The 26,311-nt window shown below is 31.8% G+C and overlaps 2 protein-coding genes and 1 long non-coding RNA gene across 9 annotated transcripts in view; 1 reads left to right on the plus strand and 2 right to left on the minus strand.

Annotated features, from left to right (window-relative positions):
* Positions 1 to 5,140, minus strand: part of LOC126866270 (uncharacterized) — a 95,326-nt gene extending 90,186 nt beyond the window's left edge. For all 5 annotated transcript variants that reach the window (XM_050619655.1, XM_050619679.1, XM_050619664.1 and 2 more), the window contains exon 1: positions 4,713 to 5,140. In XM_050619655.1, the coding sequence (XP_050475612.1) occupies positions 4,713 to 4,777 (65 nt within the window). In that variant the 5' untranslated portion in view covers positions 4,778 to 5,140. The remainder of the gene's footprint in view (positions 1 to 4,712) is intronic.
* A 187-nt stretch (positions 5,141 to 5,327) lies between these two features.
* On the plus strand, positions 5,328 to 6,000 carry LOC126866956 (uncharacterized). Its single transcript, XR_007690103.1, has 2 exons — positions 5,328 to 5,635; positions 5,867 to 6,000. It is a non-coding gene; the product is annotated as an uncharacterized LOC126866956 (long non-coding RNA).
* Positions 6,001 to 8,509: 2,509 nt separating this feature from the next.
* The window catches only part of LOC126866841 (dnaJ homolog subfamily C member 8), a 131,870-nt gene continuing 114,068 nt past the window's right edge, over positions 8,510 to 26,311 (minus strand). For 2 of the 3 annotated variants that reach the window (XM_050620827.1, XM_050620822.1), the window contains exons 2-7: positions 12,062 to 12,178; positions 11,555 to 11,713; positions 11,409 to 11,475; positions 11,253 to 11,347; positions 11,031 to 11,170; positions 8,510 to 10,946 (exon numbers count right to left, since the gene is read on the minus strand). In XM_050620827.1, coding sequence (XP_050476784.1) covers positions 10,712 to 10,946; positions 11,031 to 11,170; positions 11,253 to 11,347; positions 11,409 to 11,475; positions 11,555 to 11,713; positions 12,062 to 12,178 — 813 coding nt within the window. In that variant the 3' untranslated portion in view covers positions 8,510 to 10,711. Of the gene's footprint in view, positions 10,947 to 11,030; positions 11,171 to 11,252; positions 11,348 to 11,408; positions 11,476 to 11,554; positions 11,714 to 12,061; positions 12,179 to 21,524; positions 21,543 to 26,311 lie in introns of those variants that run through there. The other variant, XM_050620812.1, reaches the window with a different exon arrangement.

Below are 26,311 nucleotides of genomic sequence, written 5' to 3' on the forward strand. Positions count from 1 at the left end.
ATTGAAATGTTGTGGGTAGTTTTGCAGTTATGAGATGCACTGTATCACATCCTAATTGGCGCATTGTTCTGTTACAAGCGACAAATAATTGCCAGTAAAAATATACTACTGGATAGTGATATTCGATTTGATATTCTTCACGACTGCAATTAAAATAGTTTTCTCTGATATTAATAAATTGCATTTAAAATTCAATGTTTTCTCATGCTTTCACGACGCGGTTTCATATCAAACGGCTTTTAATCGATCACAAGATTCCTTGCAGCGCTTTGGAAAAATATAGATATACCGATCGATGACAAGTTTTTTAGCATATTAGTGCAGAAAGTGGAGCGGAAACGCGGAGAAGCGTATCTATGTTTAAAACTATACCGACGACTGCACTCTATCATCCAGACTTCACGCAAGAGAGGACAATAGCTTCCCCTAGACGTTAATATAATTAATTATTAGACACATAATAAAATACATCATACAGTGTCCTTTATTATTCCATCGATTTTTTATCCCCACTTCGCTGTTTATAAAACGCGAAAGCGTACAGTACAGATCAGAATCAGTACAGATATTCTTTTGTACTGTATCTGATACTTCTGTCTCATATGTAAATGGAAATCAGTCCATTACACGGGTAATTTCACTTGCACTTTATAACCGCCACATTGAATCAGAATCCCGCCCCGACATACAAAAGAAAATCGAATTACTACACGAATAATTCTCCTTGCTACCAGTGTTATGCAATTTACAACTACGGAGACCTACAAAAGTATTTGAATATTTATTACAAAGAACTTTTATATATACCTACATATTGTATTAATTATGCATATCAAACGAAATTTTATTAACACTTAATGAGATATTGTTGACATGATTATATTGGTAAAATTTGAAACCAATCTGAAAATTTATATATGTATATAGGAGTTACAATACAGGGTGGTTGGTAACTGGTGGTACAAGCGGAAAGGGGGTGATTCTACGCGAAAAAAGAAGTCGAAAATATAGAATAAAAGATTTTTTTAATTTTTTTTTTAATTTTTCCATCGAGACAACGATTTACAGTGAGATCCGTTATAACGAGACGTGATAAAGTGTACGCGTACCGAGCGAAAATTCAAAGTCGATTTTCTCGAAAACAAAGCCTCAAACGAAAAATTTTTATTCTATATTTCCGACTTCTTTTTTCGCGTAGAATCGCCCTCTTTCCGCTTGTACCACCAGTTACCAACCACCCTGTATATTTACTGCAACATATATTTAATAAAAGATTAGTATACAGCATGAATAGTTTGGCTGATGCAAAAACAAGTGACAGGCATCGAAGGATGTAAGAACCAACTGATTTATTATATATAGTTACAGGCCGAAAGTCGTGAAAAACTGCAATTGTCATCATCTTTAACCGTTTATAACTCATAGCAACGTTAACCCATTTCGATGACATTTTCAGCATGTATATAACCGACATAAATCTATAAAATGAATTTTTTTAATTTTAATTAGAAACTTAGATAAAAAATTATAAAAAGTGATCATATCTATCCTCGCGATTCCAACCAATTGCAACTTTTTCCATCTTTTTTATACGTTATCCAGTAAACTCATCCTTTTATCTTCTCAAAAAGGTTCACATCGTTCGGCCCAATCTTTAAAAAGTTATTTTGTCTTAAAAATAATACTTGGAATACTTCGAATATTTTCGTGAGCCCCTGTATTTTCTCTAAATATCTTGTAGCTTTGTTGTATATCTTTAGATTTGTCTAAAACTCATTACAGTACCAATGAAATTTCAAATGTTTCAAATAATACAGAATATGTATACCTATTTACGAAATGTTTCTACGAGTGTTTAAATACTTTTGCGAGCTATTGTATACATATTGCGTATTCTAAACGATTATGATTGATTAACATATACCGACAATTTGTCACTACGTTTGAATAAAAAATCAAACATAACGAGCCTAAATTATATGTATAAGAGTGTTAATAAAGTTTATAAAAAAGAAGTTGGTTTTAAGGATCGATAAATAGACGACTAAAAATAGTAACAGTCTACGATATTCGCATGGAGAGAGCAAAAAGTGGCACATATACATATGTAACTCGCTTTTTATCATTATCTCAATAAATCTATAATATATATACCACGGCTCACAAGAATTGCAATCATCGTATGCACTGTAGGTACGTACGGACGCCGGAAGTCCCGTTAGTCAACCTTAAGGTTTAAGGTTCGTTTCTCCGAGTACTGCCTCGTGCTTGCACATGTAAACTGTTTCATAGATAATTGTCGAATTAGCTGATAAAATTCTGTCGCCATAATTGCCGTAAATTCTGTCGATTAGAGAGTTACGACCACGTTAAGAAATTTAAGAACTATCCCATTAAATTAGGTCGAAATGTTGTTAGACTACTCATTATTGCTCCTTTTATCGTCAAGGATTATCGGTATTTATGTATAGATAATTTTCAGTGAAAGTTGTATAAAACTCGAACTGGTTCCGATAATGTCTTCTAATATTAACTTGATAAGTCACAGGGAAATTCCTAACGAAAGCTCCTGTTAAGCAAAGTTCTTTTAAGAATTAACAAATATTATCGAAATTAACAATTTCACGAAGTCCTGTTAGTAACGAGATATTCGATATTATTGTGAATTACATTGATCTTGCTGCAAACTTTGATTGCGTTTGAGTGACATTTAATATTTAATAAAATCAATATTGATTATTTCATTTTTTCTTCAAATTTAAGAAATTTGTTAATGGTAGAAAAACTTGATTCGATCGAGAATGACACAAAGGACGATAGAGGATTTAAATCAAATCCGAGAAAATCGTTTCTTAATCTGTTAAAGGACATTCCTTAAACAGAAACTTCTATAACTAAAATATTAAAAATTAACGAGAACAAATCAGTTTTAATTCGCTGTTTTTGAATAGAAAATCATTAAATAAAAATATTATTGCGTTTAAGAAATTAACAACCCGAATAACGAGTTACCTCGACCTCTCCGGATAACAAATTAAAGTCGTAGAGACAACAGTTTATGTCTTCAAGTGACTATCCGCTAAGATTGCAAGAATATCAATTAAAAATATATTTACCGACAATTTTTAAAGCAATTTTATATAGCTAGAAACTTGGACCGACATGTCGGACACGATATATACATACATATGTACATATAAATATCGTGAGTTCCTTATAGCTTCGTGTGAAAGCGCCATTCCATTCGACTCCGTCTATATGCTACAACATACAGAAAGACGAGACTCTTGTTCGCATGGGGGGTCACAGCTAGCCCTGAGGGAGCAGTCATTGACATTGAGAGAGAGGGAGGGAGAGAGACCGTCGAGAAACGTGACTAATATTGTGGCTACCTCTGTATAGAAGCTTTTCGTATTTTCTATTCACCGATAGCCACCTGTAGAATCGCTGATCACGAGGTCGATTTAAATTGAAAGATAATTTTCTTTTGTACGATATATGATAAATTTGTTCCTTTCATGTTCATATCATAACTCAAATTTTTGCAGTTCATTATAGACTAGAGATTTGAGTTTATATAACGTTTATGAAATAAAGTACTTTTGCTCGTGAAAAGTAAGATGGAATAGAAAGGTACGACTAAAGCATGCGAATCGTTATGGTAGTAACTGCAACATCAGGTAAATTATACGGTAGAGTAACACTAAAAGGTACACGCACATTATCTCAGCATTTGTTTAATTAGCGTCAAATAGGTTTAACTGGTAAAAAATGCACAATTACACCGTCTTTGGAATTTTACGCAATATCCTAAAGAACATAATAGATACATTCGTTGTAAAAAAGTTGTGGACATCATGGTTTCATTATCATACTGCGGATTGTTGACGACAAAAGAAAGGGAACTAAAAAAATATTTCACAGATCTTTTGTTGATGAAAATTTTTAATTGTAATTCATCGACAGTTATGTATTTAACGTATTTCGAATGTTGGAACGGAGCCACGATTTGCTATGGTTTAATTTACTTGGTTGGTGTAGAAATTCTGGATAGTACTAAAACAGGTTTCTTGCGAACGTCTTACTCTCGACTCAGTATTCGACAGTCGCTCTGCTGGCTCGTATTCGTCGAGGTTTATTGCCTCGAGCAGCGAAGAAAGTATAACGCAAATCCCTCTGATAAACCTTAAATGATCATGAGTTATAAAAATAAGCAAGTAAGATTCTACCGTGCGATTCGTCCACGATACACGTTCATCCAGGTCTCTATTTCATAATAGGATCCGATTATTCACGTAACAGTAATGAAAAATACGTGTGCGTGCACGATGTATAAATTTTACACGAAAATCCAATCTAATCCGTCAAACTGCGCACAGAAACACCTGACTAAATCACATTCCAATACGACAATTCAACACCCTACCGACTACACGACCGATCAAATCAAACGATTCCTTGTTTAAGAGGATCACTTTTAAGAAAGCATTACCGATTACACAAGTCATGCAACAATGTAACTAAAAGCTGAACAAAAACATTTCTGTCGGACTCCTAGAACAATTATTCGTTGATGATCTACCGATCACGTAAATTGCAATCCTCGGACAACGATTGATCGAAGATCGTAGTTTTTTACATAAAAGCAGCGGGCTGACAAAACGAATTGTAAATGGTAAACCATGCGATGGGAGAACACTGTTGAACATTACCCTCGTTCCTCTTCGGCAGTCGGCGGTCCCTGTTGCGCGATGCGAAACACGTCCGTCGTCGACATGATGCTCCGCTGGCCAGCACACTATTAACACACGATCACGGGTCACATATCGACGCCACTTTCCTCCAATTATCCAACGTCGAGGATATTTTCCTTGATTCGAATCCACGTAGCGATGCCGCGCACTCGGCGCGATCCACGTGTGAACGCGCGCTAGTCGTGCAAGCTGAGTACGTGTCCAGGTTGGCTGGCGCCCGTCAAGGCTAACACTGGTGCCGTGGTGTGCTGTGAGAATGGTGCGTGCAAAAGACGATGTATGCAAGCCGGTAGCGCAACAGGTTGCGAGTCCACACAGATTTTCCACGATCCACGACCGGCTGGATCCGCCGTAGCTATCGATCGTTCACAGCGACCCAAAAGCAGTGAAGAGCAACGCACGACAGCGACCAACTCACTGCAGTCTCGTGTAGTGTCGCGGCGAAGCGGTCACGCCGCACCTCTACTTCTGTTGCCGTTCTGTTCTCTTCCTTCTACCTGCGCGCAGCCACGCACACCATCATTTTTCTTTTAGTTGTGTGTACCATAGACGCTCGTTTGTCCACAGACGAAACGCGTTCCTTCTATCTGCGCGCACGTACACGCCACCGTATCATAGTCGGTGCTTTCGTAGAGATGCTATTAATCTCTATACATTGCTATCTTTCGGCTGTTTGTGTATTTTCATACATGCGAGTTTCTCCTCTATTGCTTCGCCGCGCCGTGATTGTCTATTTAGGTACACGAACATTTATCTCTCGTTACGTTTCTGTGTGTGAACAGGTTCCATGCGATTGTATATATATGAATATGCCGCGTGACGTGGTCACGCTTGTGCTGCACGATGAACACACGTGTCTTTTGCGTACGCACGCGTCTCAGGTAGATGGTATTTCTTTCATTTGCATACTGTCGTAAGCGTATATTATCGACATTAGTGTTTACGTATTCGTACCTGTCTGCATATTGCTTTCTTTGGCTTAGAAAAAAACACGCAAAGGAACTTTTTCTTTTCACTATGTCACCGATGCAGACTTGATCCTTTGCTTGCTATGATTATGTTAGTGTGTTTCTTTCAGACATACATATACACACTGACATTTTTCGGTACAGGTCCCTTGCGATTGTGTCCGTCCAGATGCATTTCCGTTTACCTGTTGTTAAGGACACACACCGGTGTCTGGTTTCCATCTGTGTAACAGTTCACGTCTACAAGTAGAAACATTACGTTCCATTCGTGAAGCGATCGCACAAACACGAAGGATCTCGCTATATGCGCAGAAATAACATTTCTTTAAACTGTGTGTGAGAAAGGCACTATAAGAACGGTTTCCTCTTGCCGTGCATCGGTTCTTATACGTCGATATTTATCTTGGCCGGTTCGTGTATAAATGTATATGAATACGTTTCCATTACCCGTGCACACATACGGTAAAAACTTGCTTATTATATACGTATACATGAGTACCATTATATATGTACATGTTAGTACGCAACTCAGCTATTCGAATACGGAGTTCTTTCGGAGCAATCGCGTTACGATCTTCACCATATGAACTGAACTTGGAAGATCTTGTATTATTCTGTGCAACATTAATAATGTATGTATTTTATACGGTCTCGAAAGAGAAAAACATATAATATATTTGTTTATACGATGAAGGTATTATTTGTGTAATTTCTATTACCATAATTGTTAATATAATCTCTCTTTACGGCAGTTGTGCCTTTTACTTTTGCCTGTTCTGAATATTCTTCTACATTGTTTAATACTATTTTATTTATAAATACATTTATGAATTTTACTATCCTTTACATTTTTTCCAAAATATTTGAAAGTTTATTGTAAATTATATTGTACTATATAATGTATATTATTATTAATAAATGGCGTTTTTAGTAAATACTATGAATATAATAAATCTATAATTGAATATTAATTTTTTGTGTATTCTTTAAATTAAAATCTTTATCGAAGGAGAATTTGCCGATTTCATGATTTTTGAAGATATTCAATTCGTAACAATTTTATTTTTTTTTCGGTTCTGATTTCATTCACTTATATTATCATATTGTGAATCATTCTTCTTCCAACTGGAATTTCACTCTCTGGGTCCTCAATCGCAAATCGATTTATTGCAATTACCAGTATAGGAGAAACCGATTTCCTACGGATCGAACTGAAAATTTGAAAGGACGAATTGTTACCTGTTGCGCATGGTGCTTGGTACGTATATACATATGCCTCGCGCATGCGCAGTTTGCAAATGCAAAGCTAAATATTAATATTCTTGCTGTATCATACATTTTTACAAATTCTAAACAAATTAATATAATCTATTCATAATATTGGCAATCAGTTGTATCGTTAAATCAATGATATAATACAAGTAGAATATTTGTATAAAATTTAAATATTCTATTTGTACTATAATCTTTTTGAAAGAGTACAATATTTGAATAATTATAGTAAATACTTAAATAGAAAACGCAAATATTTGAAGAAAGTATAGATCGTCGAGCAGCGTATTTTCTATTCAGAACTTCTTGTTCAGTTCATTTAAGCTATTTTCAATAACTAAACGGTATTAACGAATTGACTTTATATTTTTTGCTGTCGATAATAGTTCGAAAGATATATATTTTTCAAGACAAGGATTTGTAGATTTTCTTTTTACTAAAGTACAAATAATAACTTTTTTAGTTTTAATAATAGCGTCGCATATAAAAATGTATTATTTATAGCAAAAATATATTATTATAAAATTACATTTTTCAATTACTGTAAAAGTAATAAAAATATGCTTAGAATATTTCTAATTATTGTAATTTATGTAAGATGAAGTATAACTTACAAAAGAAAATATTAATACTGTTATAAGTTATATTTTAAAATTAAATAAATAGAATATGTTTCGATATGTGTATAATTTCGGTCAATACATTTCTATATGTGACTCACGTACACACTCCGAATGGAAGTGTACAGTCACGTAAAATGCATTTCATCGTCATTGCTAGCGCAGCAGCTTTGAAAGACATTATGACGACAAAGTGTTTAGCAAGTACAGATAAAAATAAACATTGCACATAAAAATTGCATTATATCACACTCCTATATTTATTTATAAAAGAAATAAAAGTGCTAATTTTAGTCAGTGTGATCATGCAAAGAGTAAAAGAGACGAGACGATGAATAATTATTAGCACGTTTGATACTATTAACAGAAGTTTAATAAAATTAAAGGATATTGTGTTAAGGTTAATTACAATAGGGATGGTTGTGTTCTGTGTTTTGTTTTTGCAGTTTCTTATTCTCGAAAATTTTTAGTAAACATACTAGTAAATATCTATAAATATGAGTAATTTATTTCTTGTAATATTCTTATTGAGTTATGATGTAAACCTAAAAAAGCCTGATGAGGAAGTTGTGAAATATAAAATATGATTATATATAAAAATTGTAGAGTCTTCATTCTTCTTTCTTCCAGTAATTACGAATGTAGAGTGCATAAAAATTTGGTACATTCACGTGAACGAATAAATAGAACACGACTTGTTCGATTTTTCTACAACGTTACACTTTACACCTTTAATTTCATATTTGCATATCACATTATTCAGGATATATTTATCCAAATTAATTTCAGCAAAAAGTTTTCGTAGATATTTCATATTGAATCAATTCAGTCACATAAATGTTATCATGTTTTTCATACACCCTGAGTGGAGTTATTAAATTATGAATACTCGATGTGTATCATATTTACATTTTATATCCCATGGACGTCATAATATACAAGATGAATACATTAATAACAAATGGTCGAACTAAATAAAGAACAATACAAATTATTATCATTGACGACTTGTAATCTACTACTTGTATAAAATGAATTTTTTATAGCATTAAATAATACTATAATATATCCGTTGTAACATTTTCACAAATGAATGAAAAGTTGAAATCAATTTTAAGAAAAAAAAGTTAATTTTTCAAACAATTCCGCCTAATACAGAATATGTGGTCATATAATATCATTTGTTGTGAAATAATAAAATTTTTGTACATATAAATAAAAGCCACGAATAGATTTTTTTCTACCATCCAGTATCGTATATATATTATAAATAAACGAGGCATTCTCCGAGTGTGTATTGTTTAATCCATTATTTGGTATTACTGAATGATAGTAAAATGATTATTAATATTGCGTTGATATATATATATATATATATATATATATATATATATATATATATATAAATAATGATATTAATAAAATAATGATATTATATATTATATAATATATAATATTAATAAAAATATTATATATATATATATATATATAAATCGGAATTAATAAAGTTTATGGCATCATAGAAAAATTCATATTACAAAAACAAAATAGAAAAAAATTGGAAATAAATGTTATTTCACGTTGTGATCAGCTATTCAGCTTAATATCTTTGATAAAAATTTCATCTTACGATTTTATCTTTTACACACAAACACTTTCTCGCCGTTTATTCTTATCGGCACTTGTACAACATTGACTTTCATATATTAGTAAAACTATTTAAAGTGACTTGCAATGAGAAACTTATGCTTTAGAAATTTGTCTTCTTACAATAATCTTACAAATTACAGTTGGACCAAGTGTACGTCGCGATATAACATCCATTATGCGAGTGTCTATTGAAAACCGAAAATTATAACTACATGGCCCGTTAAACTATTTCGATGGCAATGAACGTAAAATATTGTCGTATCACTTACTTAGAGTGTTTTGTTAAACTAAAAGGAATGTAATATGTTACATTTTTTGATTTCCAAAGGAAACATACGCTAAATTATTTTATATATGGTTTTGCTCGTAGCACATTTAAAATCAGCGATTAACAAATTCTAGATGTTAATATGACTACTGTAATGTCACTCAAGGTGCAAAATATGATTGTTAGTGCAGCGGCAAACTATTTACCAAAATTGAAAAAGAAAGTGAATAAAGAAACAAAGGTATATAAAAGCGTCACAATTTCATCCGCATTATGTATGAAATACAGATGAAATATTTTGCCTTAGTATAATGTAACAATTATATTATACATTGTTAGATAAATATACTTTGTGCACACATGACACCAATACATAATGTCGAATTTTTATAACAATATGTAAGCAGAGGTTGTATTCTGCAGAAGAACATTCATACTTTACCTTTATCTTTATATTTTGTATTTCAAATCATCTTGTAGCTTTAAAACAGCAATATTTTTTTAATTGTCAATTATTGGTATGATATATGCAAACTTTCCACAGTAATTTATAAAAGTATATGAAAAAGTAAGAAATATTAATCTAAATTTCATTTAACACATTGTATAACTTAAATGTTGTCTTTTTTTTAAAGCATTGTGTCATGTGATTGTATATTTCAGATAAAAATATGAGGTACGTGTATATTATAAAATTGACATTTGTTATCCAACAATACAAATGTAATGTATGTATAGTACAAATGGAAATTGTCTTACATTTCATACAATAATTTCATTAGATCAAGCTTTTATTTAAAGTCGAACTTGTTCGGGCCATGTAAATATATCACAACTATGTACGTTCATACATACATGTAGATTCAACAAACACACAAATTATTTGTGAACGATACATACACTAATCATTCTCACACTTTGCTGCTCAATGTACTCATCACTCTGTTTACAATTCATTCTCTACTTTGACACCTGATTTTAATTTTTTTAACTAATTTTAAATAACAAATTCTTAATTAAGAAAGGAATTTTAAATGAGAACAATTCCAATTAGTTCTAATAAAATCAATAATTTGTCACATAGTGAAAACATGCTATTTAAACTACATTTTTTGCAAGAAATATGAAATGCTGATCAAATAAAAGAATCTATGCCAGGTGTCAGGAACAGTTACTTAATTATCGTGATTCAGCTTTCGTTTTAGGAGGCCTGAAAGCTTTCAATTTTTTTGCTTTCTTTTGTTTTGTGGCACTAGCACCAGACTGAAAAGCTTTCCAACTATCAACTCTTGATTGTCGAGATTCTTCAAAATTTTTTTGCCACTCACGTTCTAACGCAGCTTGTGCTTCTGCAGATAGTTCTTCTTCCCGTTTCCTTTTACGTTGTTCCGCATCTCGAGTAGCTAATTCCCTTCTACAGAAAAAAAATCACAAACTTTTATTTACAGATAATAGAATCAATTTCATAAACTATATTATTATTATTATTCAAATTAACCTTCTTCTCTCCATGTCAGCAAAAAGTTTCATTGTCATAACCCAAACTGCATGTCTATAACCTTCTTCTGTTTCCTCTTCAAGTATATTTGCACTTTCTGTTTTTCCTTCTTTTTTCAGTTTTTTCTTCTTTTCTACAATCTAGCAAATTTTTCGACATTTATAAATATATTGCACATATATTCTTATAAATGAGAAGGATTTATTTGTTTATTATTCATACCATATGATCCGTTCTAGCTTTTGCTTCTTCTATAACATCCATGCATTTAGCTCTAGTTTCTTCGTTTTCCAATGTTTTCCATGCTTTGTTAACAACTGTAATGAAAGAAACAATTTTGAAAATTTATCAGTTCTTAAAGTGAAAATTAATACATACTTTCAAATGCTTGTTGTGCACGTTCTGCGTCATCTTGGTTTTTATCAGGATGCACAAGAATTGACATCTACATAATAAAAATAATTTAATAACGTATATTTTAAAATTTACACATTATATTAAAGACGAGAAAGATGTTAACTTACACGTCGATATTTCTTTTTTATTTCATCTATAGATGTGGATGGATCAATTTGTAATACTTCAAAAGGGTTTAAATTAAAATACGATGAGCCAGGTCGAAGTAGTCTGTCAATTTGTTGTTTGGGAGTTAATACCGAATCTCTTTTTTCTATTTCTTTCACCTGAAGAAAAATAAAATTTTGTACAATGCAAAACAACTATTTGTTTAGGGCACGAATACAGTTGTATAGGTTAGGCTTATTTATAACTCAAAAGTTTACTGAGAAAGCAATTTACTTTATGATGTTTTAAGAAATGTTAGGTATCACTTATCAAATAACGGAAAACTAATGGTAAATTGTACTTTAAATTCGATTTATTATTATTGTTTAATGCATACATAGTAACGTTTGTTAACCCTTAAAACAAGGTACAAGTGTTTACAGTTATATAACCAAGAATTGTATCAAAAACTGACTTCTACACAGATAAGTGTTCTAATGATATGATGTCATTCGAGATTTACATACTTCGGAATAAAATTCATTGAATTCGTCCTCCTTCTTGGTTGGACTATCACTGGATATATTCGAGTTGGTAGCAGCCATCTTGATTGTTACTAACTTCCATGCTATTAGTGGTGCCGCCTGTGAAAAATTGATATGTATTTCGGAAGGACTAATCTGCGATCCGCTTATTTAGAGAAACTGATACAATATGACTTATGTATTATTGCATTCATATGCACTAATCTTATCGCTAAAGTTCTTTCAATGCATAACAGAACTTATTAATAAATTAAATTATTAAAATCAAGTAAAAAATATTTTATACTTATACAATATAAAAGTTTAATAAATTTACATGTATATATTATAATTAGGTTACCGAATACTTTAGATATTTTACATTTAATTTTCTCATAAGTGCAGAAAAATCCACATTCCAATTGTTCCGGTGATTATGAAAGTGGATAAGTCAAATATCTAAAAAAATTGGATTTATCACTTATTTTACGTTGCATAGTACTTTTCAAAGTAGTAGAAATTTAACCATACTATATATTATATTGAAACAGCTGGATTGAGTTGGATGTTGTGACATTAAACAGAACTCAATTTATGCGCCAGACGCAAAACTTTAAATATCTCGAAATGAGACATAGGACACTTGCTTAATCACCGATTCAGTTATATATAATATGGGAAATGTCCCAAAAGTTTCTTTTGTTTTATAAGGAAATAATACCAGTACAACATTTTTTGCTTTATATTATATTATTAAATTACGTATGATCATAATAATAAAAATAGAACAAAATGGGTCATACAAAATATGGACAAAACAAAAAATGTTGTGCATCTATTATTTCTTTATAAAACGAAAGAAACTTCTGGGACAACCTAATAACAGAGAATGAAATTTCAAAAAATGGATTCAGAAAATCGAGTAAATAAGTCATTTAAAATTTTATAGTATTTTATTAACAAAGCTTAACAACCAATAAACAAGTGAAGTTTTATAGCGGTAACAAAGATGTATTACAGGGAAATTAAAATCGTACATTCGATATGTACTGTAGCATAAAATTCTGTTCAAATCAATGGACTAAGATCGTTTTTAAAACTACTTGTACACGTAACTACTCGCTATTTTCCACCAGGAAACACAGAACGCATAAATAGGAAGATGTAAACACTAGTACAACACTATAACATCTAGCATACATTACATTTTAACTAATCTAGCATGATGTCTATTAGTTAGTCGTGTACTAGTGAACACCAGTTCATACATAAAAGCATTTTCTTTAAATGTTATCTATAAGGGCCAGTCCGTTTAAGGAACGCTATTACAAACACACAATTTCCTTGTAACATTTTACTTGCTTATTAACATACGTCACATTCATCGGATATCTAGTTACATGAATTGCAAACTAATAGTTTTACTTACACACATCAACATTATGCGATTCGTCGGCTATTCTCGTTTTTTCTAACTCTACCTTTTTTCAAGAATCTTAACGTCCTTTACAGTATTAAAAGTTTTTTTTTTTTGGAAAAGTAATATATATATATATTAATGTATATATTTAAATGTATATAAATATATATACATTTGTATTAAATGCCATTAATAACTATAATTTTTATTAATAAATATATATATATATATACGTATATCAATATATTAGAAATAATATATCAAAATTTGACACGCAAAGATTTAATGCAAAATTGTGTTTAAATGAAAAGATTTTTGACTATTTTTTTATAATAGTTTGTATTCTGTACATTAAAGTTTAACAACGATTAGCAGCATTATAATTTGACGTTAAGATTCTGTTTTTTTTAACGAAGCGGTTATTAAAACATCAAAAACTTTAGTTCTCAACACGAAACAGTCAGGACATCGACGTTTTTCTTTAACGAGAAGTAGTATATATATAGTTTGCATTAAACGCATCATTTATGCATATATTGATAATGAACGTTGATTTCCTTAATTCTTTAAACATAATTTGTGTACAGTCAGATATTTCATGTTCATATATTATGATCAGACATAAAGAATTTTAATAGAAATAAAAGCCAGTGTTAAATAAGAACAGACGCGTGTGTGTATAAATTCATCAAGTACATGACATAATTTACAATTGATCAACGTGAGCATTGTACTCTAACTGTACTTCAATAAATTACCATACACATAATAATGGAACTGATAAAAATCTAAACGATATCATACATGATTATGGTATAGCTATACACTATGCATTCCTAAATAATTCCACTTTGCAATTCTACCGTAACGAACATACAAACATCACAACAGCTTATCTCCCTTTTTCATGTTACCACAAGTGATTATATGTATATTATAAATTCTACACGGACTAGCGATTAATGGTATCAATGATCGAAGTTCGAGAAACATTTGTGAATTGCTTGCGACGTTGAAACGTACGCGCTTAATAAACTTCACATATTGATCTGAAAATCTATATTTCGTTAACTATTGACTGCGAAGATTGCACGATATAAATCATAACAGACGACCTATGTGTATAATCTTATATGTATAATGTGTTCTCTCAGTCGATCTAGCCTGGTGATTGAGTTATTAATTTACGTGTAGTCTGTTCATTAAATCGCACATTTTACAATGAAGTACACAATGCTGGCTGTACTAATAATACCTTGACATCTCTTGCTCTACGCTAGTATGTATTCTAATAGTGCGTAAAACGAATTATTTTGTTTAGGGCAACTTATCATAGTTATAATATAATTGTGAGTAAAAATACGAAAACCTATGATCACGTACTAATGATTATGAAATTATAAAATACTATATCTTCAAATTCTTTACGACTCCTTTTTGTTTTTTGAGATGGACTGTGACTCCACAATTTCGTTCAGAATACGAAAGTATTTAAAGACATTCACACAATCGGATCTAAAACGTGCGAAATAATTCAATTCGCGGCATCGTACATTATATCAGAAAATATCACGAAGATATTAGAATTCTTTTATAGGGACATACGATGATCGTTCAATATTGAACCTTCAGCAACGAATCGTTTGCTTGTAAACGTTTGCATCGTTTCACAGCTTGTACGCTAAACGAATAGTCTCAGTGAAGGTCCTCCTCAAGATTTTCTCTAACTTCCTTATGAAGTTCCTGTCAAAATATATATATTTATATTTATTTTTTTTATCCGTAAAAATTTACGTCTATGTAACTTATCGATATGCACCCAGAAGCTTATCGTAATAAAGCGAATATGTATACATATTCTCTATCTACTTACAGAAATACATCGTTTAGATGCGTACATGAAACGTGTGTCATAGAGCGTACGATTACTGGTTATAGACATACAGATTGGTCGAATTTTCATTGATAGATTCCATAAACATACACTTATCAAGAACGCGAGATAAAGTTTCGAAAATTGAATTCTTACTCAAAGCCATAAATTTCATTTGCCATTCGATTATTGTACACTTATGTATATTGAATCAGTGGATAATGGTCCTTTGATTTCGTAATTGATCTTCATGTACCTTATTGATCTTAAACTTGCCGATGTTATTTTTGGAATAAACTTAGTATTTTTACAATATGACATGTGCTGAACATTTTCAATCATTATGTGCCGATTTGTATAAAAACATGTACATACATAGATTGATGCAAATCTAGTTTCTTTTAGATCGTACAAATTTTATTACTTTACGGCCATATTGCTATTAGAGTAGGAGGGATAAAGATTAAAAAGGTGCTCCTTTGTATATTTATCGTGTTTTATACGTATAGAAATATCGTATCTTTAAAGGTTTAAAGACCTCTCTTAATAGCATTCCATGAGAAACCAAAGCACCATTGAATGTTATATATTTCTATAGGACATTAACACGGTTATTACGTCTACCATGTACACACTCTTAAACACATTAGGTAGATCTCTCGTATCAGACATCCGTATGTGTATGTTCATAGTAATTATACTTATATCATTGATAGTTTTTTTCGCTGGAGTGAGTCCCGGTTTTCGCACACTTCAATAACTTATTTTCAATATCTTTTCCAATAAATAACGAATTTTACTAAATATCTTCATTACTGAAAATAGTTTTAATTACTGAAATTAAAATAGATTTTATTTTATATAGGGTAGTTGGTAACTGGTGGTGCAAACGGAAAGGGGGTGATTCTACGCGAAAAAAGAAGTCGAAAATATAGAATAACAATTTTTCGTTTGAGGCTTTGTTTTCGAGAAAATCGACTTTGAATTTTCGCTTGGTACGCGTGCACTTTATCACGTCTCGTTATAACGGATCTCACTGTAGATCGTTGTCTCGATGGAAAAATTAAAAAAAAGAAAAAAAATAAAAAAAAAATTTTCATTCTATATTTTCGACTTCTTTTTTCGCTTAGAATCACTCCCCTTCCGCTTGTACTACCAGTTACCAACCACCCTGTATACAACAAATAATTTAATTTATATGCATTATGCATAGGTAAAAGTTTCTGTTTTATATAGTCATAAAAAATTTTTACGCACAATTAACGATCAGTCCAGCAAAATAAAACTACGTCAACATTATTACGTACAATACACTATATAAAAATTTTACAGTAACACTCGCAAATATATATGTATACGCCATTGCATAACGTCATATTCGCACTTACGCACACGTATAAACTTTCAAAATCTATTTGGCACTCTCCTAGTTTCATTAAAACAGCGAGCGCACTTGCTATATTCATCAATTCAAAGACATTGCATCGAGTATAGCTTTACTCCTTCGCTACATGTAGTTCCGCTTTATACTATACCTTAAGTTCTCCTTAATATTATGCGATCATTGGTCTAAGAAGGTATTTTGTTTTACATAAAAGATATGAATTATGTCGCGATTATATTATCTCAAGGTAATCGTAGATGCATCTGAATATACATAGAGTAATTATAAATATAATTTAACCAGTCAACGTTTCAGAAACAAAGTTTAATAATGAACTTGTATAGACTATGTAACGTGTACATTTCGTGGTGATTCTTCAGTTAACTTTGGTCTTTATATTAACGTCAAGAATATAATATAGTCAATTAACATTGCATAAATAATGTTCGCGATTTTTTCTAAATTTTGATCTTTAAGTATTCAGGTTCTTTTTTGATTTATAGCGCAAGTAAATATTTGATTATGTGCTAATGTATTTGCAAGAATAACTAAATAATTTAAAGAAAGGGTTAAGTATATATGCTAGATAACGAAATTAGGAAATATTAATGGAAAATAAATTGGAAATTATTAAGCTGCAGCGTAGTTTTTTGTGTCGAAATTTCTTCAAATATTGTACGTTTCTTTATACATATACATAGATCATAGAAGAAGACAAATATCTACGACAAAAGCGCTATTCTAGAAACTCAATAGCTACAGTATGTATGTATTCCTCTTTTACGTAGATTTGCTGAATGCAGACAAATAAATTTCAATCCGTCTTCTTTATAATTTTATACGATATAATCTTGCGCATGATTGATATTTGATATAATTTTTGAAATTTCCATTTCCAATATACCTTAATATTAATATTTGTATAAATTTCATTCGAAGCTTCTCAAGTTTGATTCATTGCAAAATTTCTTGTGCATTTCGGCGAAAAAAAAGTATATTACAATGCAAAATTATCATGAAATTTGTAAAAATTAAAGTACTGTTCGTGTAAGCTCATTATTTAGGGTCGCTTAAATTTTATTTTGTACGTGTTACTTTTGATATCAATAAACTGAAGGCGATCGGTGTGATAGAAAAGAACACCGTTCGAAAAATATTTTATTCCCTGCAAAATTTGATTCGCATAAGTATCGTAAGTTTCATTTTGTTTTCAGATATGAATCAATTTGAAGAGGAATGTGCATTACGAGATCATAAATTACCTTTTCGATATTAATCATCAAGTATGTCATTTGACCGCTTAATCATCATTTTAGTTTCTGTATATGCCTGTACCCAGCATTTCTCTGAACTGATCCGTTATTTTCTTTGTTTGTAACAGGCTTTTGATTGGGATATAAGAATCATTTTAAACATACAAGGGAAGGGATTATGGGTCACTAGGCATCGACATACATTGAAAAGGATCCACGTTTTGATAATAGATCGTCTTGTCGTCTCAATGTCTGTCGTGCATTACATATACGTGCATTTTGATTTCGAGCTGTCAGCCATTGGTTTTTTTCTTACACATTACTTACGTAGTAGATGATTCGTATTTTTGTTTCTTTTACGACTAGATTTTAACGATTTAAACGCTCAGTATAGATTTTTCCAAGGCTGTTATGTGTTCCACTTGAAATGTAAATCAATATCACAATAATGTGTATTAAAATAAATATTCCATTCCGGGAAGTACTTATTTTAAATATTATGCAAACTATGATTATTTATATATATGAAATATTGCAGATGTTCGTCGGAGAGTTTTGATAAATTTAAGTAATTGAAATTTTGATATCAAATTATGATATATTCCGCGAATTTTTCTCGTAAACGGACGTTTACAGAAATTCGTTTGATTATCTAGTTTATAATTTATACATTTAAATCGTAAGTCCGCCATAATTCATTATTAGATTTTTAAATATTAAGATAACGTAGTAAAACTTTTTATAGTTTATATATTCGTATTATATTAGTTTTTGCTATCATTTCATGCACCGTTGCTTATTCTAATAGCGTGATAGATGAATCGATTAATTATATTCCACAATCAATTTAAGCTTTCATAAGCTTTCATGAAGCAAGCGAATGAAAAATAAATAACGTCATAGAATTTATGGTATTTTATTAACTATGTACGCCGAAACTTCTCAGTTTTTCATGTCTATTCATTTTTTTCAATTTATTAAAATTTATTTTTTAATTAAAAATTGAAAAATTTGGTGGAAAGTTAATCTTTTCAGCCGAGTTAATTCATATAACGTTTGTGTCAAGTTATGTTAATACACGAACTCGAATATTTTTCATGAATTATAGCGAATACGATATTTTATTGATTTAACAGTTTTTATAAAAACTATAGTGCATCATATAATTATGTTAGTAGATAAACATATCTTGCTTACATACATACATATGTACTTCGCTACCAAAGGAATATAAGATGAATCGACGTTACGTAGAACAATGGATAATTTTATAATTCCTGAAGATGTAGAGGTTGACTAAAGTGAAATATTTTATTTCAATTTGTTGTAAAAGTACGCACGTGTGTCTGTTTATATCATGTAGGTGCTTTTATATTTATATTGTATATATGTAAATGTGATAATGATGAGATATGTTTATTACGTCAAATTTCTTAAAGAATACATCCTCTTCTTTCTACGTTATTATACAATAACGTAAATGTGTATGATCTATGGTTAGCACTGTTTCACCCAAGATATACAAAGCAGTCATTGCGTTTTAATTGAAGTCGAATGTGAATACAGCACATACATCGTGTAGTTTTTCAACTGATGATGAAAAGAAGTTCGTACAGGATATTATAAGTGAACTGCTTTCTGCACGAAGTAAAGATATTGATAGCAATTTTTCCACTTTCACTAGACGGAAAAATTATGTTTTTATATCAAGTATATGTTTCAAGATAAATAAATTTTAACTCTGTTAGGCATTTTTCTTTTAGGAGTTTAAGAAATATTTTATGTGTATAATGTTACATATCTAAACAATTGATAAATAAAGCATAGATACAACAAAATACAAGGGTATAGAATCATTTGTTTCATAAAATAGAAAAGATTATTCCTGCAGAATTTAAAATTTTACGAAAGTAAAAGACGAGAAGAAATTTGAGAACCATGATAGAAGTGAAAGACAAATCCTTCGTATTGAACTTTTAATGACTTATTCTTTTTCAAATGACTTCCAGTATGAGATTTAAAAAATCGCTATTTAAGTGTTGAATATGCACGAATAAAGCGAAATCAAGTTTGTTAATATCTATCGAGGATACAAAATTACTTGATAAATTAGTGCAAATTAATATCTCGCACTATGATATATCCTCCTATAGTACCGCTAATAATTTTATGGTTGGTACGATATTAAACTTCAATAAACTCTATAGAAAAAATTATAACATAAAATAATGGATACAATAAATTTTTCTCTGTGCAACATCACCATCAACATCATCCTGTGTTACATCGGTTGCGGTTACACCATCGCGTACGACAACGATTATTAATGAGTTAATGATGTTATACCTAAATATCTAGTTCCCACCGTAGTCGAAGCAAAATGTTTCTGTATTACGAAAAAGAGTGTCATCATTCGCAAAGCGATATTTGACGCAGAATAAATATATTCCTCTTACTAAATTGCTACCGTTTGTCCTGTTCGTAGGTAAAGAGAGGTCTCCTTTGTTCAACAAACTCTTATTAAGTTGACAATGCTTAATGACGGCATCGAGTAGCAGAAAGCAGAGTGTTGCATTTTACACTTAATCACTTAAATCATTTTTTTATTTTGATAAGCACATGCACGCGCATACGATATAATTTGCATACAAAGATACACAACACTCGACAACATCTTATAAATCTAACATTTCTCAGGATTTTCTCCATTATGAAGTGCCTTAACAGAAATTTTACACCACGTTTACACAACGTTTACGTATGAAACGTACTGGTGTAATTTTTGTATTTTGTGTTTCAACGTGCAAGCGGCTATTCCGATCGTAATCAGAAACTAAGATGATCAATTTTATTTCTTCCCTATGTTGGAATTAGTTGTTCTTGTAGTACTTGGCGCTCCTGTCGAAATATATCTTTATTTCTTTCTATATTTTGATGAATTTTCACATTAAAGAATCCTTTTGATAATTATCTTATTTTTCAGATCGAAAAGACGAAATTTTAGAATCACAACAAGCAAATAATTTTACATAATTTCATTTTTCATGAATTATCCTCTTCTCTCTTGAAATACTAATAAGTTATTTTATAATTCTAAAAATTCTTTATTCAATAAAAATGCAACAAAAATTAATTTCTGCATTTGTATTGTTATTTATTGTCGCCAAGTAGCAGATCTCTCGTGATACCATAAAATACCACGAAAAATACTATACTAAAAGCATCATTCCAACATACGGAGAATCTTCAAAGGAATGTTCGTTTAATTATATATTTTTTTATAAAATCTATCTTCTGTTCCTTTTCCCCTCACAACTCAATGTCATATTTCCTTACTTTGCATTCACGCATATTTTCTTCGGGCATTCAATTAACAAACATGATTCCAATTAGCGTACACACAAGGTGATGTATAGTTTCTTGTAAATATGTACCGGCTGAATATCATCAGACGAAACGTGCTATAAACACAGATATGTAGATCTTTATAGAGACCGTAAGTGTGAAATAAAACAGAATTTGCGGTAATTAGCCACCATGAATGGAGAAGTGAAAGTCTTGCTCAGGCTTGTTTCTGGTACACCCCCTTCACCAACGTTCACGCTAAGATCCTTTTTACAAGGTCATACGTGGCGAGCGGTGGAGGGGGTCTGGCCGCTATGCTTGGTCCACCTCGTGACAAACTTCCATATAGTCTGGATTATGCATTATATCCTTTATCATGTCCTTTAAGATCGGATAACGGGGAAAGATTGGATACACTTTTGAGCTATTGTATTCCTCCTGTGGGAGACAGAGCATTAGTATTATTAACATAAGGTAGGTCATGGTCTATGACAAAATAGTGAGTAATTGTAAATTGGTAAATGAAAAAATTAAAGAATTCATGACAAAAACAATTTCTGTACACGTTTATTTTTCTCCATGACAGCGAAAGATTGCTCTAGCATTTTTAATTTCTGTTCAATACAATTTAATTTTTTAAACAAAATATTCATAATTATACAGGGTGGTTGGTAACTGGTGGTACAAGCGGAAAGGGGGTGATTTTACGCGAAAAAAGAAGTCGAAAATATGGAATGAAAAACTTTTTTTAATTTTCTTTTTTTTTTTAATTCTTTCATCGAGACAACGATCAAACAGTGAGATCCGTTAAAACGTACCGCACGCGTACCGAGCGAAAATTCACAGTCGATTTTCTCGAAAACAAAGCCTCAAACGAAAAATTGTTATTCTATATTTTCGACTTCTTTTTTCGCGTAGAATCACCTCCTTTCCGCTTGTACCACCAGTTACCAACCACCCTGTATAATAATATGTACAATATACACAATTCCTGAGTGAGTGCATTTATAATCATATCGCAGAAAAACTATACCTATTTAATTATAACCATAAAGACCTCGTGACGAAGGTTTTTATAGAACTGGTTAATTTTCATTTGATAGTTAAAGTATAGATTATTTTTTATAACATTAATTCCACCCTGTTGTGAGTTTGCGTTATTATCTAAGAAGTAAACAAATTTTACAAGTATTGTTTTTATTATCAACCCTCTTAATTGTATTGGATCTGTCATTTGCTTGGTAAGGAAAAGTTCGATAATTTCAATTTGGAAAGAATTAATGAACATCGTGATTATATTTTTATATCTAGAATAACTATTAGATTATTATCAATGTTATCACATTGAATATTTTATTTTATATTATAAAGTGAAAAGGCAGATAAAGAGGCCCTTTACCACTATGTGATAACTAAATTTATATAAGAAATTTATATAAGAAACCTTTCATATGGTTCATAATATTATAATATTGTGGATGTTTATGCATTAGAATCAGTGTAAATATATTAAAAATTGAACAAGGATAGGTACATGAGGTTGCTAATGACCGTGGAAAGCAACATTAAAACGAGAAAAACAAAAAGTAGAGAAAAACAAAAGTCATGAGTTAGAGGTCAATTCAAATCATGTTTCCTTGCGTCATGACGTCATGGGAGGGCCCTTTACAGCCTCAGTTCGATGGACCGTACAAGGTCATCAAACGCCTCAAAAAAAATTACATTATTAGAATAAACGATCGCGACGTAACGGTTTCCATAGATCGTTTAAAACCGGCGTTCGGCGTCCCAGATGATAGTGAAGAAAAGACCGCCGAACCTCGGGACATACTTATTCCGGTGAAGCAAGAGAATGCGCGCGAGGAAAACAGCGTAGACAACGGTAGAACATCGGAAGAAAACACTAGAAATAGGTATGTTACGATGTATGGACGTAGAGTTCGTTTTCCCGACCGATTCCAGGCAGGTCTCGATTAGGCGTCTTAATATGTCGGATAGGCGTAAAAATTGTAAAATAGCGACGACAAACTCGACGAAGAGAAACTCCGTAGATACTCTAAAAAAATTTTTTTAACGTAAACGTTATCACTGGAAGGGGGGTAATGTAGCCGCACGCGAGTAGGACAAATTCAAATCCTGTTGTTGTTTTGTTTCGGAGTATCATTACCGTTAGATCATAGGTATTGCAAGAAGTAATGAACTCTGAGCAAAATAATGTCGCCGCTACTTTCAACCGTCAAACGCAGTCGAGTTCAAACTTTTCGACTGTCCCCCGACCAGTATAAAAAAACAAATGAAATGACGAGCAAAGAAGTTCAGCAATCACAGTATAAGCATACAGACGCATCAGACGTATATACGGAGTTTCTTGAGACTGCGCGTTTTTATTTTCGCGAAAGTTATTGTATCTGGACTTGTGCTTAGTGTGTCAATTAATTTTATAGACAATATATTTATTTTAAATAAATTGCTCACAAACAGTAACCTGTATTTCGTGATGTCTGATAAGATCAATCCTCTACATATCGTCTGGATTCGGGGCCAGTTGATGTATTACTTGTCGAAGATGCCGGCCTCTTCGTGAGATCGAGATCTCTCATTTCTCTTAGCAATTGGTCCTTGGTCTTGATATCCTTTTCAAGTGCTATTTGTTTAATGCGCTGATCTCGTGCGCTCAAGTGACAAAGAATGATAGCGATGATTACTTCTTCCTTAGTTACATTTTGCCACTTCGCCTCCAGGAGGGAGCGGAGACGAATTAAGTAAGCTGCCATGTTTTCGCCCTTCTGTGGTTTTTCTCTGGATATACTCATTAATGTCGAGGTTGCTGTTTCTTTACCACCAAAACGCGTAGTAAAAAGTTCCATAAACATCGGCCAGGTAAGCGCTTTGCCATTCACAATCTGCGTAAACCAATACGCTGCAGAACCTTTTAGAGCATTTTTTAAAGCAGAAATTAGCGCGCTGTCTTGTAGAGGGTTGTCCTTCATAAGCTGATTAGCAGCTGCGCACCATGCGGCTGGATCAGCGCCCGCGATTTCGGGGTCAAAATGTGGTAGCATTAGATTTATAGATTTCGCACTCTGTATCCACGCCAGCGTGTGAATAAAATCGCGCACCATAATCATATGCTCTTGCAATGTTATAACCGGCACTGGTCCCTCTTCTGATGTCGGGTTGGCGTTGGGATTAGAGCTATGGGCGCTTGATGAATCTTCACTGGAACTAGCCATCGTTGTGTTACAATGAAGATAGAGTTTATTAACACAAGTATGGACACAACCGATTTGACAACTAACTGCTAAGTTAGACAGTCTAAGTTGGACTATATGTTAAGACGTGAAATATTCACGGATCGCAAAGACGTCACTTAACTCGTTGATGAGAGCGTACGCGAAAGAGTGTCCCTCCGTCACGGTGACGCTGAAAAGGAAAACTACGATGAGGTGTGTGCAAGGGCACGAAATCGTCGGACTGGTGGAGAAAAATCTTCGTTCGGAAAGTGAGGGAAGTTGTCATTGCTGCTAATTGGTCAATTTCCATTGTGGTGGTTAGAGGAGGGTGCTAGCTGCCCTTGAGTGGAAGTTGCTAGTGGGAAGCGTCGTTTGTGAGAAAAATAGATTTTCCCTACCTTTCCGTAGTCAGAACAAAGACTATTTGTTTGTTTGAAAGACCTTCTGTCAAGTGCCGTTACAACTATTTCTTCTTAATTCTTACTTTCTCTTTAAGGAGAGCCTATTTACCCTATACCTTTATTAGACTTTATTAGCCTATACCTTTGTTAGACAAAGCGTTCATCCCTTCGGTGACTGGTTGTCGCCGCGACTCTGGGCTCATTATCATTAATCTCGAACAAACACAACCGGATTGTATGACGCGAAAAAAGAAGTCGAAAATATAGAATGAAAATTTTTTTTTAATCTTTTTTTTTTTTTTAATTTTTCCATCGAGACAACGATTTACAGAGATCCGTTATAACGAGACGTGATAAAGTGCACGCGAATAAGAGATGAGTAAGGCAGATTAGATTAAGTTAGGATGAGTAATTTCGCCTAAAACATGGAACGGAAGATCTGTTAAATATAATATATATATAGGGGCTTATATCTTCCAAACGTATGATTTCCCGAAGTTTAAATTTCATATTTCAGATACAGCCAAAAAATTCTACCAAATGTCCAAATCGGGCAAATCGTGAATGTGAACAACTAAATAAAAAAAAAAAATATTTCAGATCTATTGCCCCGTTCAACGATGCTCACCAAATTTCATCTCGGTCGGTCAGCGGTACCTTTAGGAATAATATTCTTTTTTGTATATTCTATACTTTTCAAGAATAAAGTAGTTCATAATTTGAAAAAAGATATTTTGAGAGATACAAACGGAAGGAAAATATGATGAAAATAGCAGATATAATAATGAAATTCATAGCTTCAAATCTTCTTTGAGTTACACTGTTAAAGGATTAAGTAATAGTCGAATTGATTTTGACTAGATAGTCATGATTAAATATAAATAATTGTGATTAAATAAATTGTCATGTGAGAGAACATTTTATAATTTGCTAAATTTAGTACAAATAGATTTAGCACAATAGATTTATTCTACAGTAAAATACAGTGAATTATTGAAATAAATTATATAGTTCTTAGAAATCAATTACAAATGATAATTTACAAATCTATATGTACATATATACATCTATATATTCTTTTAAAAATACTATGTATATAATATTTTACAGCAACTTACTTGATGTTCCTTCATCCTTTACATCCTGAACGATTCTCCGGACACTCTGTGTGAATTTGCCCATGAGATTCGTGCCTGCTAAAAAATATTAACAAACAATTACTTAGAGAAGTATAAATAAAGATGTTAGAAAATTTATCGATGCTGTATGTATAACATTGTGCTTTAGTAAGTTATTAATTAATAGAACAATAAATGTATTTATTATCAGTGAAACTGATCTCAG

This window comes from Bombus huntii, chromosome 1 (assembly GCF_024542735.1).
Source record: "Bombus huntii isolate Logan2020A chromosome 1, iyBomHunt1.1, whole genome shotgun sequence".
Taxonomy (NCBI): Eukaryota; Metazoa; Arthropoda; class Insecta; order Hymenoptera; family Apidae; genus Bombus; species Bombus huntii.